At 38.9% G+C, this 14,459-nt stretch overlaps 1 protein-coding gene across 1 annotated transcript in view; it reads left to right on the top strand.

Moving 5' to 3' along the window:
* LOC123001231 (uncharacterized) overlaps window positions 1–14,459 on the top strand; it is a 67,691-nt gene that overhangs the window by 3,652 nt on the left and 49,580 nt on the right. The window contains exon 2 of the mRNA XM_048216871.2: window positions 4,221–4,361. Coding sequence (XP_048072828.2) covers window positions 4,221–4,361 — 141 coding nt within the window. The remainder of the gene's footprint in view (window positions 1–4,220; window positions 4,362–14,459) is intronic.

Raw genomic sequence — 14,459 nt, 5'->3', positions numbered from 1 at the left:
TTACCATTCCAGGAAGACATTAGGACCGTTATTATCCTAGTGGTCCCAATGTAACCACAGTGGTCCTTACACAAAAGGAAGCAGGACAGTCAAAGTTAGAAGAAATGGGATTGCTGGCTGGAGACCAAGAGCCAAGGAATTCAGGAATCCTGCAGAGACTAGGAAAGGCAGGGAAACAGGCTGTCCACTCCATCTTCCAGAAGAGAGACAGCCCTATCAACACCTGATTTTATCTCAGTGAGATTCCCTTTAGATTTCTGACCTCCAGGAATATAAGATAATAAATTTGTGTTGTGTGGTGTCACTAAGTTTGTACTATTTTGTTAGGGCAGCAAAAGGAAACTAATGCAATACGCACTGATGCTACCAGACACATTAAAATATTTCCAAGTGACAGGAAGGCAATGTCCAGAAAAAAGAAGAACAAAGTATCTTATTACAGTAGACTTTCTTCACAAAAATAAAGCCAACAAAAAACAATGAGGCTTCAACCTCAGTAAGTTTCTCAGTGGCTCATTTGCTGGCCAAGCAAAGAGAGCTATTTACTGATGTAGTTAATTTTAAATTGTGTTGGAGAAGCTGAAGAAATATGTCCAGAGAAAATGAATTCAAAACTATGACTCTTCTGATGAGAAGAGTTGCTCAAATCATTGAGGCTATTGGGAACAATATTGATAGTTGATTTACCTAGAACTTCCCAAAACCAAACAATAAGGCAAATAATTTTAAGTGGTTTCTCTTGGTTCTTGAAGAGTAAATGTTACCTACACTACTCAGTTGTTTATCTGATGCCCAAGTTTAAAATTACTGAGTCATCTGAGTGGAGCAACGACAGGTGAACACATTTTCAGAGACATCGAGAAAACATTAATTCAGCACAACCTGAAGTAGAATCTGCTAAGACGTAATACAACTGACATGGTAAAAGTACGTGTGGGGCAGAGAAAGGCTTAGTGGGACAAATTCACAAAAGTAGTGAAAAAATAAGGTATTTAAAGCCCATGGTTGTTCATTATGTTATTCATGAGCAGGGATTTTGCAGAAAATATTTGAATCTATCATGTGTTACTGAAACAGAAGTGCTAGCAGTGTACTTTTTTTGATCTCATGGATCTATCCATCATCAGCTCCGTGAATTTTTATGAAGAACAGAAGCTGGATATCCTGACTTGCCCTACTACAGCAGTTTGATGGTTTAGCAGTGTTAGTATTTTATTGTCAAGATAAATAGAGTCAAAACAGAGTCAAAATGGAAATTTTTCTGAACAAGGAAAACTACACTCAGCCACTATTATCAAATACTGAATAGCTTTGGAAGTCAGCTTTTTTTAAAAAAAGATTTTATTTATTTGAGAGAGAGCACAAGCGGGGGCGGGGGTGTGGAGAGGAAGAGGAAGAAGCAGACTCTGCTGAGCAGGAAGCCCAATGCAGGGCTTTGATGGGGGGCCTGATCCTAGTACCCTGAGATCCACCTGAGCCGAAGGCAAATGCTTAATTGACTGAGTCACCTGGGCATCCCGGATATCAACTTTTTCTATAGTATTGATAATATTTAATGAATTCAACCTAAAATTTCATGGCAAAGTAGCACTTATATGTGGAAAACACTGCATAAAGTTATTTCCGTAACAACTAATGTTTGAGTCACAAGTGATTTCAAGCTGTTTTATGTATTTTCTGTGCTGTAAATTTAAAACAAAAACTAAAGTCTCCATTCCAGACTGCATTATTACAAACTGTAGTCATCAAGACAATATGGTACTGGCACAAAACAACGCAGAGATCAATGTAACAGAATAGAAAATCCAGAAATGAACCCACAACTCTAGGGTCAACTAATCTTTGACAAAGCAGGAAAGAATATCCAATGGGAAAAAGACAGTGTCTTCAACAAATGGTGTTGGGAAAACTGGAGAAGAAGGAAACTGCAGCACTTTGTTACATCATACACAGAAATAATTCAAAATGGATGAAAGACCTAAATGTGAGACAGGAAACCATTAAAATCCTAGAGGAGAGGGGCACCTGGGTGGCTCATTCGTTAAGCATCTGCTTTTGGCTCAGGGCATGATCCCAGGGTCCTGGGATCGAGCCCCGCATCAGGTACCCTGCTCCGCTGGGAGCCTGCTTCTTCCTCTCCCTCTCCCCCTGCTTGTGTTCCCTCTCTCACTGGCTGTCTCTCTCTCTCTGTCAGATAAATAAATAAAATCTTAAAAAAAAAAATCCTAGAGGAGGGGCGCCTGGGTGGCACAGTGGTTAAGCGTCTGCCTTCGGCTCAGGGCGTGATCCCGGCGTTGTGGGATTGAGCCCCACATCAGGCTCCTCCGCTATGAGCCTGCTTCTTCCTCTCCCACTCCCCCTGCTTGTGTTCCCTCTTTCGCTAGCTGTCTCTATCTCTGTCGAAATAAATAAAAAATCTTAAAAAAAAAAAAAATCCTAGAGGAGAACATAAGCAACAACCTCTTTGACATTGGCCATAGCAACTTCTTACCAGACATGTCTCTGGAGGCAAGGAAAACAAAATAAAAAATGAACTATTGGGACTTTGTCAAGATAAAAACCTGTGCAATAAAGGAAACAGTCAACAAAACTGAAAGGCAGCCTATGGAATGGTTTGAGAAGATACTTGCAAATGACATGTCTAATAAAGGGTTAGTATCCAAAATCCATAAAGAACTTAGCAAAACCAATGCCTAAAAAACAAATAATCCATTTAAGAAATGGGCAGAAGACATGAATAGACATTTTTCCAAAGAAGACATTTAGATGGCCAACAGTTACATGGAAAGATGCTCAACATCAGTCATCATCAGGGAAATCAAAACCATGATGAGATACCATCTCACACCTGTCGGAATGGCTAAAGTGAACAACATAGGAAACAACAGCTGTTGGTGAGGATGCGGAGAAAGGGGATCCCTCTTACACTGTTGGTGGGAATGCAAACTGGTGTAGCCACTCTGGAAAACAGTATGGAGGTTCCTCAAAAAGTTAGAACTACCCTAAAATGCAGCAAATGCACTACTCGGTATTTACCCAAAGGATACAAAAATACTGATTTGAAGGGGTACATGCACCCCAGTGTTTATAGCAGCATTATCAACAATAACCAAACTATGGAGAGAGCCCAAATGTCCATCGACTGATGAATGGATAAAGAAGAAGTGGTATATGTGTACAATGGAATATTGCTCAGCCATCAAAAAGAATGAAATCTTGTCATTTGCAGTGACATGGATGGAGCTAGAGTGTATTATGTTAAGTAAAAAAAGTCAGTCAAAGACAAATACCATATGATTTCATTTATATGTGGAATTTAAGAAACAAAACAGGTGAACGTGGGAGAAGGGGAAAAAAGAGAGAGAGAGAGGAAAACAAACCATAGGAGCTCTTAACTATAGAGAACTGAGGGTTGATGGAAGGGAGGTGGGGGGGATGGGTTAAATGGGTGATGGGTGTTGAGGGCACGTGTGTTGAGCACTGAGTGTTATATGTAAGTGATGAATCACTAAATTCTACTCCTGAAACCAATATATTAACTAACTAGAATTTAAATAAAAATTTGAAACAAAACACCAAAATCTCCAATCCCACAGAAACTAGCAGTGATGTGTTTTACCAGCTCAAACTACTGTTCCAACAATGTTTTTTGGTATCTCCATGCAAGTGCAAAAGAAATTTCCATATTTCAAAATCCATATAATCATTCAATTGAGGAGCTTCCTTCTAGTCTTCAATCACAAGTGATTAGTCTGCCGTGTAATGACAGGTTAAAAGGCAAGAGAAAAATCTAATAGTATCCTGAAAATGCCTTCTAAGAGAAGAATATGGTCAATTAAAATCAAACATTCGTGGACTAATGTCTGTATTGGCAAAACTTATCCATGTGAAAAGATGAAATATGAAAAAAATCTCATTACAGATCAGCATTAATTGATAAACATTTGCAATGTTTTGATCATAGGGCTAAAGTAATAATAATAATAATTTTAAACCTTCATTAAACAAAAGTATAACCCCCAACAAAATAATTTCATTTTTTTTATTAGTAGACTTGTATTACTAAGAATTGTACATATGTACTTAGTTACCGTATTTTGAATTTCACAAATTTGTTGAAATTTGTTTTCTCTCTTGTCATGTGAATATCTAGATAATATCTTTGATTTTTTCCTCTTGACTGACAAAGCCTAAAATATTTACCATCTGGCCCTTTACAGAAAACATTTTCTGACCCTGCTTTAGAAGATGGTAGAGTCATTAGATGCAAGGAGACTGGATTCCTAATCACTAATGTGGAAGGCTGGCCATTGAATCCTCAACTGGATCATGACATGAATGAGAAATTACCCTTTATTGTGGTAAGCCACTAAGATTTGTGAGTTGTTCGTTAGAGCAGCCAGTGTTACTGTGACTAAAACAATCTCTTAATTATATGATTGAAATTCACATTTGAGGAAACCTCAGAAACCATGAATATTTCCGGGAAATACTCAAGTCACTTTAGGAAATAGCTACAGAGGCATTATTTTAGCAAAGTATATCAGCACAGGGAATTCATCTTTCATTAATCCAGCCAACATTGTGTAAGGCACTGTGAACAAGGTTATATGCAAGGTTGATTTGATATTTCACTTTGAATTATAAATTCCCACTTATTTTTGAATTGAGCAATTTAATATATTTAAATCAATAAATCATCAGAAGCCACATGCAATAATTTGTTCAATGGAAGTTGTTGCTTATATGAAGAAAGAAAATGCATTTTTGCTCTCCTAAATGAGAAATTTCTCTTTCTTTGGGATGATGCTAAACTGTTCCTAGCTTGCAAACTAGAAAAGAATAAATTTTGAGGTTTGCATGGGACATTATTTTGAAATATCCCCAGAGAGAGCACTAGGCAAACTCCTGTAATAAAATGCAGCCACCAAACTGTCAATATTTGCCCCAATTACTTGAGGAAGTAGAGAGAGCAAAACACTGAGCGGAGAATTTCTTTTTTCCGTTTGGCATTGCAAAGCGAACAATTACCTGAGGTGATAAGCATTTTACTTTCTGAATCAGAGTACAGTCATGTTCATCAGATTAAATTATGTATAAGCATGGATTAATATTTCTTTTAAAAAATCCTTTATTAAAAAAAATAATTTCTGAATATGTATAATGTGACTGTATATCCAAGATTTCATCCTGATCCCTCTAATTAATGTTTCCCAAATGTTCCTAATCATGAGAATTACTCGGGGTAAGTGTTTGCTAATATGTCAGTGTTTGTGCCCAGGCACTGGTTCTTTAGGGTGGAAGACCCAGGAGTGCATTTTCATAGATTTACTGTGGAGGTTAAGCAGTGTGTTGGATAGTACGAATTGGATCACTCAAACTCCATTTTGCCTTCTTAGATTCTCTTGCAGCTAGGGTTCTGGCACCAAATTAATTTAGATGCACTTGCAGAAAATTGGGAAGGCAGGGGCGCCTGGGTGGCACAGCGGTTAAGCGTCTGCCTTTGGCTCAGGGCGTGATCCCGGCGTTCTGGGATCAAGCCCCACATCAGGCTCCTCTGCTGTGAGCCTGCTTCTTCCTCTCCCACTCCCCCTGCTTGTGTTCCCTCTCTCGCTGGCTGTCTCTATCTCTGTCAAATAAATAAATAAATAAATAATCTTTAAAAAAAAGAAAAGAAAAGAAAATTGGGATGGCAAAAGCAGAGCGGAAGCCATCTTTCTGCCCTCCCCCCAGCCCCCCAACCCCATTGTGGTCACAGATTTTCTGACGTAATGTTTCAGTGTCCATCATCCAGTTTTCTGTGTGTTGCACAGTGGCAGTTTCAGAGGTGGCAGTGGTGTCCTTTCTTCCTGGTGTAGTTTCAGTGATGACCTATTGTTCTAGAACTGTTCCTGGAGGCCCAGACAGGAAACTACTTCTTACACAACTTCCAGCTATTCTATAAGCATCTAATTCTCTGCATCGTGTCAGTTTCTGCTTTAAAAACCCCAAAGTGTTTCTGTTTCTTTACCTAAGCTTTGACTAATAAAAAATATGACGTCAACAACAGCATTACACAGTAGGCGATTCCAGACCAGCATCATTAGTACCTCTTAGGAACCTATTTTCTCATCATATAGGGATGTGTTTATGAGAAGATTCATTAATGGCATCAAGATTCTATTGAGTTTCCTTGACTGATATTTGGAAAGCAAATATAATCGCCCACTGCTATTCAACTCCACCCTTCCCCCCCATACAACACACACACACACACACACACACACACACACACACACATATCAAAGGACCAGGGATCACAGTAAGCCCTTTAACCACTGCTACTGTAGGTGGAAGCTAGCCGTAGGCTGCAACCATAGACTCTTTCTGGGAGGGCTGGTATCATGCAGTAGATGGAGGAAGAAAGCCATCAGAATATAAACTTCAAAGGGCAGACATTTTTGCTTGTTTTTTTTTTTAATGCTACTGTCACAATGCCTCCAACAGTGCCTAACAATCACTTATAATTACATAAGGAATTCAATAAATAGGCAATAAAGATTTCTGGAATAATGAATTAGTTTAATACAGGTCTAAAGGAGTTATTGCTTCTTATCAAGGTAAAGCTTCCAGAGCCTTGTCTTGCCTCGGGGCTAGAATGGTATATGAAGGCAAAAAAAAGGAGAAAAAAAGTGTCCAGGGTCTAGAAACAAGCATAGGGCCACATAGTTAGGAATTTTGCTTACCAACCGAAACCTCTGAATACCGTGATTCTTACCTCTGTGCTTTGCCAACTGGGAAGGCCACTCTGTGATGTTTTTGCCTTAGATGTTGCTCTGAGTGAATATTTATCTCCTGCCATTCCCTTGAGTTACGTCCTAGAAACACTCTCCTTCCTTCCATCAGAATGCCAAGCCCAGCCTTGCCCTGCTTTGGTTTTTCAAGCCCCTTAACAACGAACTGGGTGTTGGAGTGGAATCTTTGTCTTAGAACATACCTTTGAACAAACTCTAAGGTATCAACATCAGCAGCCACATTTAGAGTCAAGTTTTCATTAGGTGACTTAAAATCGAACCCCAGAGGACTGGGCTAGTATATATCTCCCTCCTGCCTAAGGTCAAGGTTGGCCCCAGAAATGTTGGTAGTGCTGATGGTTGGGGGTGGCCATCAAGCTGTGAGACCTGTAAGGACAAGTAGGTTACACAAACGGAGATAAGCTCTGCTTATCTGGGGAAATTTTATTTTGTTAGTATCAGCCCCACTTGCTGATCCTTATAATAAAACATGGAATTTCCAAGATTTGAACAGAGGGGAGGTGTGGGACATGGATCTCCAAGCAATATTTTGTAAAATTCCATGACCTGTATCTGTCCTCTCCCTTCCATTATCATTGCTGCTATTCACTCTTTAAAACTGTGATCCAATAATAGAAAAAAAAATCTTAACTTTATTAACCTTCAGCACAGTTGGAGTTGGAATTTTTAAGAATGACCAGTGATTCTAAGGTAAATAAAATTAACCAAGAATAAAATACAAACAGCATGGGAACTCTTTTTTTCTAAGACTATTTTATGGAACTACAGAAACTCCCTTCTAGCTGTAATACGGGACTGATACTCACCTGTCTCTAATATGGCTTCCAGCCCATCGATTCTTTCCTATTCCAGGACACATGCCATCTCTGTGCTCACACAGATTGCTGACAAATTTCCCAGTCTTCTCTCTTAGGCAAAAATATCTTCCATTTTAGTAAATATTGAAGTAGCTCTTCTGTAACCCAACTTAGTGTTTCTAATCGCTGAATCTAAATCACTTAGCAAACGACTAGGTTTTAGTTTGCCAAGGTTCAGTTTCCAATCACTGATTTTGGATGGAACCCATTGATTTAGTATAGCAAACATTTGCTGAAATCTTCTCATGTGCTAAGCACCGTGCAAGGTTCTAGGCGTACAAAGACGAGCAGCCACAGCCTTTCTTTCCAAAACGCCGTCTGTGGCAACACGGACAGGTCCATGAAAAGCAACTAGAATGCAAGGCATGATCAGACTTGAATTGGAAACTGAATTATCAAAGTAATTACAAATTTGTCAGGCATTGAGCAAACTGAAGGCTGAGATTCTTCTCATAGAACAGAGAATTGGATACATCAGATAACCACTGGAGACATTTAAGAGAGTCATTTCAGCAGGAGTAAGTTGTACTGTCTCTGAGACAACTTTTTTTTCTAAATCAGTTTATATCAGTTCTGAAAGTGCATCCTTAGTTGTCAAAAGGACAAGGTAGAATTATAGCTTTATAGTATTTTTAGCCATAATTTTCCAACTTTAACTTTTTTTTTTTAAATTACATGTAAAATTTTCTTTTCTCTTGACAGGGGATATCTAACCTATAGTCATAATTTTTGAAGTTTTATATTGAATAATACTTTTATATTTGAGATTAATAATCTAGGGCCAACCTGATTTTAGGTGGTTTGCTTTTGTTTTAAAAGAGTAACATATAAAACACTTGACTATAGGTATGTGAAGCATTTGAAAGTTAAATTTTAATAACATAGGTTTATTGAGCTCATTCTTCCTAAATCTCAAGAGATCGGGAATGTAGAACCCAATCCATTCTATTCATTTTCATTAAATATTCTCTATACCGTGTAGTATTTTTCTTATTTTCTACGAGACGTACGTGGGCATTAAAAAAATCACATTTAAAAATAGTTCTCATAAAGTCTCCTGACTTGGGGACTACATGTTTCCTCTGCATTTCTCCAGCCATAAAACCACTTCACTTGTACATGACAAGACAAAGGTGAAGGGTTTTGTTCCAATTAATTGTGTGAATCCATGCAATTGTTCAAGTGTTCTTGAAACTTTCACATTTGCTGTCAGCACTTACATAGTGTCACTGGAGGAATAACCCTGGGAATTACTGAATCCTGTTTCCTCATTTTACTGATGAGATTCAGAAAAGAGAACCTATGTACCCAGGACCACACATTTCCCTGCTTTATGGCAAAAATGGGAATAAAACCAAGAATTCTAGGTTCCTATTTTAGGACACTTTTATTATAACACAGCTGCCTCCTTAATTAGCTATTAAATAATAAAAGGTCACTTTTGAAATAAAAGTTGTAAGTAAGAGATTCTTTATTGTACCCCAGATATTTAAGTGTATCTGTGATAAATAATGATATGAAATCCCAGTTTTATAATTTAGGATATTTAAGAGAATGTCATTTAACATCAGTGTTTGACTTGAGTGCTAAGCAAGGTAGCATGTAGTTTTAAGTCAACATAAAACTCTAATAATATATCACTGTAAATCTTTTCAACCAATACGTATTTTTTGAATATTCCTGCTTGCAGAACATTGTCCTAGTTTCCAGAAAAAAATGGTTGGGGAGGTCAAAGAGGATTAAAGAGAAATAAAGGACACAGTCTTTATATTTAAATAAAACCTTCAAAATAGAAGTAGGAGGGAAAACCCCATGAACAAATAACACAACTTTATTATTGATTTTTTAGGTTTTTAAAATTTTTCATTTGCCAAAACATAGGGAGAGAGGAAATTATCCCTAACTTCTGTCTTATGCTGACACCCCAAGTCTCATTCCAGGTGTAAATATTAACACCTTGGTCCTAAAGACAATTCCAGAAGCTGATCATTTCTTACCATTTCTACATTATACAGAGAATCTGACTCCATTTTGGGTGTTTGACTGCTTACAGTTTTTAAGCCTCACTGTTCCTCTGCCCCACATCCAGGAAAGTGCTCCTACCTTGGACACCAGTGGGAGGTTCAAACCCGTGTGTGGGAACTCTCCATTCAGCCCCACTTACTAAGCACCTCAGAACCCCAAGTGTCTCTTTTCCTGCTCTCTTGGGCCATTTGTGGGCCATCTTAAGAGGTGTGTCCTGTTCTTTCCAAAAAGCCATGTTGTATGAATAATAAGCCTTTTCATGCCCTTCTGATATGTGTGTGTGTGTGTGTGTGTGTGTGTGTGTGTGTGTGTGTGTGTAATCATCAGTCTTGACATCTGAACCGAACTTTGAATGGAGGTGCATCCCATTTCTGTGGAGTGCTCACAACGCATTATCACTGATGTGGTATTAAGCTACCATTACCTCTTGCCTGGATTGTTGTGATAACCTTCTGCATTTCTGGTCTCCCAACTTCAGCTATTGTCTCACTTTTGTCTAATTTCCATGGGGCAACCAGGATGATCATTTTAAAATGTAAGTCACTGCTCCATTTAAAATCCTCCAAAGGATTCATTTTTAAAAAGAGCCAAAGTTCCTACCATGGACAACAAGACTTTTTGTGATCTTCCGTCTCCCGCTCCCTTTCTGACGTTATCTCTTACCCCTTTGCTCTTTGCCCCCTTGATCATTCTGCTCTGGCTAGCCACAGGGGCCACAGGAGCCTCCTTGTTGTTCCTTGAGCATCATGACATATGCTACCTCATTTCCACTGATTTTGCCCCCTGTTGGATTTCTAGTCCCCTGCTAGTCCTCCAGATATCCTGCCGGCTGGCATGTTTCTGCTCAAATACCACCTTGGGACCAGGGCCTTCTCTGACCAGCTGCATAAAAAATAGCAATTCCCGGGGGCGCCTGGGTGGCACAGCGGTTAAGCGTCTGCCTTCAGCTCAGGGCGTGATCCCAGCATTATGGGATCGAGCCCCACATCAGGCTCCTCTGCTATGAGCCTGCTTCTTCCTTTCCCACTTCCCCTGCTTGTGTTCCCTCTCTCGCTGGCTGTCTCTATCTCTGTCGAATAAATAAATAAAAAATCTTAAAAAAAAAAAAATAGCAATTCCCTCACTCTCTAACACTCCCAATCTCTATTACCCAGCTTTTCCCCTTCTTTATAGCATTGGTCCTCCCCCAACATATTATATATTACAGTTTATTATTATTGTACATCTTCAACTAGAAATTAAGCTTCCTGAGGTTAGGGACGTTGTTTTGTTCATTGTTATATCCCCAGTAGATTGTCAGTGCCTGGCATAGGGTATATCCTCAATTTGTCAGGGCACACACACCTATCCTGCTTGTGTAACTAAGCTGATTTTTAAATCCCTTCTTCCCTCCATAGACACATGGATATACAATAAACATTGACAATCTTTTCTGATTCTTCACCCAAAACTCTATCCTCCGTGGGCAAGCAAACAAAGACTAACATGCAGAATTAAAGAGTTACATTAAAAAGAACTTAGTTTTGTTTTCTTATCTAATTTTGGACATAACTTTTACAAGCAATTACTACTTTCAGTTGGCTTGCCATTTCTGCAGGAAATATCAGGCTACATCTTAAACTAAGAGCTGTTGGCTTGATTTATATTCAGATAGATGGAAAAAGGGGGGCTGTTGGGATCATTTGGGCCCGGTTTACATCAGGTGCCACGGTAATTAAATAGGATAATTATTCTATCAGTCATTTTCTGAACAATCCTGTGCTTTCTCTAGATTTCTGCCCTGCAGTTTTTATATGGAAGGGCTTGTAAGATGCTATTTGGGAAGCTTCAGGCTGTCTCAACTGCCTTCTTTTTGTTCTTTTGGGATGATTCACCGTGTCAGTGCTTCGAAGGTGGTGGGAGCCCTGTGTTTTCATCCCCTCTAAAGAGACGCACACTTCCTGAAGGCTCGGCAGAGAATGTAGAAGTCTGACTCTTCCACCAAGGAGACAATTCCCACAGAGAGCTGCCTGAAGTGAGGGGCTCACGAAAACTTTCCCACTTTTTACATTTTGATCTACATATTTCTTTCGTGAAGCCATGATTTAAAGACTAGATCTCCAACTATACTTAAATGCAAGGATCAAGGGTGTGTGATGCCTGACTAATCGGACCCATGGAGATTTGATTTATTGCATTTTAACCTCGTGGCAATTCTGGCACTGGATGTGGAGTAAAATCCTGGGTTTCTTTCACCTGGCTTTGGAATTAGAGGCTTTGAATTTATTTTTTCATACCTTAGCTTTGCCTTTATTTGTAACTCTCTTTATGACACTTAGCATCATAAGCTATGTATACTTTTGCTTTTCCATTCTTTTTTTTTTTTTAAGATTTTATTTATTTGAGAGAGAGAACATGAATGGTGGGGAGAGACAAAGGGAAAGGGAGAAGCAGACTCCCCGCTGAGCAAGGATCTTACATGGGCCTCCGTCCTAGGACCCTGAGATCAGGACTTAAGCCAAAGGCAGACACTTAACCTACTGAGCCACCCAGGCATCCACTTCTCCATTCTTATAACATTTATCATAACCTTGTTTTTACTTACTTTTATAGGTTGGTCATCCCCAGAATGTAAGTTGGTCGAAGGCAAGGAAGATACCTTTGTGTAAATCTCCTTAACCTTGAGCCGTATTTTGTACCAGAAATCAGAGGGTCTGGGTGCATTTTAAAATTTTGCTACCTAGTAGAAGTCAGCACCCAGGGTTTCTTCACCTCCACTCTAGGTTTCGATCTATAGTCTGAAAACTACCGACACAATAATAGTAAACTTCAGCCACTGCCCGGACATCAGTATAACTCCCGTTAGGGGCATAGAGGACCAGAGACCTCGAGCAGTAGGTTTGCTTACCCTATACTTGACCCTGGTTCCATCCGAAGTTGCTAATCGGTGGGGTCCTGCCACGTTCTCTACCGGGCGGCAGTGGTGTCCAAACAATATTATAGATTCATAGACATTTCACATTGTTATATATTCCTGGTAGATTAATATCTGTCCTTATGGAATGTGTCTGTTCATCTTTAACAATGCCCCTTTTCTTACATCTTACCCTGTCTGATGGGGACCCCCTCACTGTTGTTGAAGTGTTTGTGTTGCAGATCTTTTTCCTATCTCATGTTTTCAATCTTAGGTCTAATGTATATTCCTAGTAAGCAGCAGACACTTGTTTTTTCCTTTTATCTCTGATGAGGAAACTTATTACAGCATAATTACAATGATGACTCTTCTCCACTTCCCTAGCAATGCTACAACCTTAGAACTTTTAATCTTCATTCTCCCTCCCCTCCCATTTTTTGTTATTTTCTTTTGTGAAAGATAGCATTCCATTGTCTTCTGACTACTATCACTTTTCTGCTGTTTTAAGACAGCTGAAGTATGGCTCTCTCTAGCTAAATGCTCTGTCTTGTCTTTGTTTTTAAGCAGTTTTTATATGATGTGGTATACTACTCATGGGGTTTCTAGCAATTCTTGAATAAGTGGTATAGATATAGATAATAAGTGAATAAGATATCAGTCTTTCATCAGTTTTGGAAAATTCCTCTCTATCATCTATCCAAATATTGCCTTTACTCCATTCTCTTAATCCTTTCCTGCCGAACTCCGTGATACAATGTTCTTCTTTAACCTTTTTAGTGCCTTTAACCTTAAATCCCATTTGAGTGATTTTTAATATCACTGTTCCTGCTTTCTTCTTGTTTGCATTTGCATGGTGTTTCTTTGCCTATCTCCTTTCATATAAAACAATTTTATTATTACTTTATTTTGTGCAGGTTATTCATAAGTAATATAAAATTCTTTTTTGTTTTGCTTTTAACATAATCTGACAGTTTCTTTTAATCTTTCACTTACACGTAACATAATAAATAATATACCAATTTTATCCCTTTGAGTTTATTGGTTATTTTATCTCACAGTTTGCTTTATTCCTTTTTTGTTTGTTTGTTTCAGAGGTAGAGTTTAGTATAAACTTATCAGTGCTTATCATATCATGTGCCCTCCTTAATGCCCATCACCCAGTCACCCATCCCCTCGCCCCCCTCCCCTCCAGCAGCCCTCTGTTTGTTTCCTGTAGTTAAGTGTCTCTTATGGTTTGTCTCCCTCTCTAATTTCGTCTGATTTTATTCTTCCCTCCCTCCCCCTATAATCCTGTCTTGTTTCTTAACCTCCACAGATGAGTGAAATTATACAATAATTGTTTTTCTCTGATTGACTTACTTCGCTTAGCATAATACCGTCTAGTCCCATCCATGTCATCTCTGCAGTGTAGGGATAGAGGGAACATACCTCAATATCATAAAAGCCATATGCTTTATTCCTTTAAAAAATTATTGCTGTTTCATTTAATTTGATATTCATTCCAACTTTTGCTCCTTGTTCATTTGGAAGTTCCATTTGTACCTTTGTAGTAATATAAGATTGGCACTGGCATTCCCGGAGATTTGTGCACAGATTTTGTCTATATTCACCACCTGGAGTTCTGACCCTTGGGCTCAATGCTGTTGTTAACTGATTACTTGCCCCGGCACAGGAGAGGAAGCCTCCTGCAGTTTCTTCCTCAGAATCCAGCAGAATTCAAGGCTTCACTTATACCCACTTGCTAGTAGGTTCCAGCAGGGCTTGGAGCCAAAGAATTAAACAGCTTAGAGTTACTCAGGAAAGGAAGGAGACTGCATTCAGGTAGCCTTGCCTCCAGAACCCTTCTAAGTGCCTCTCAGATGCTATCTCATTTAATCCTCCCACAAAACA

Source organism: Ursus arctos, unplaced genomic scaffold, assembly GCF_023065955.2.
Source record: "Ursus arctos isolate Adak ecotype North America unplaced genomic scaffold, UrsArc2.0 scaffold_26, whole genome shotgun sequence".
Classification (NCBI taxonomy): Eukaryota; Metazoa; Chordata; class Mammalia; order Carnivora; family Ursidae; genus Ursus; species Ursus arctos.
This window is presented reverse-complemented; position numbering and strand designations above follow the sequence as displayed.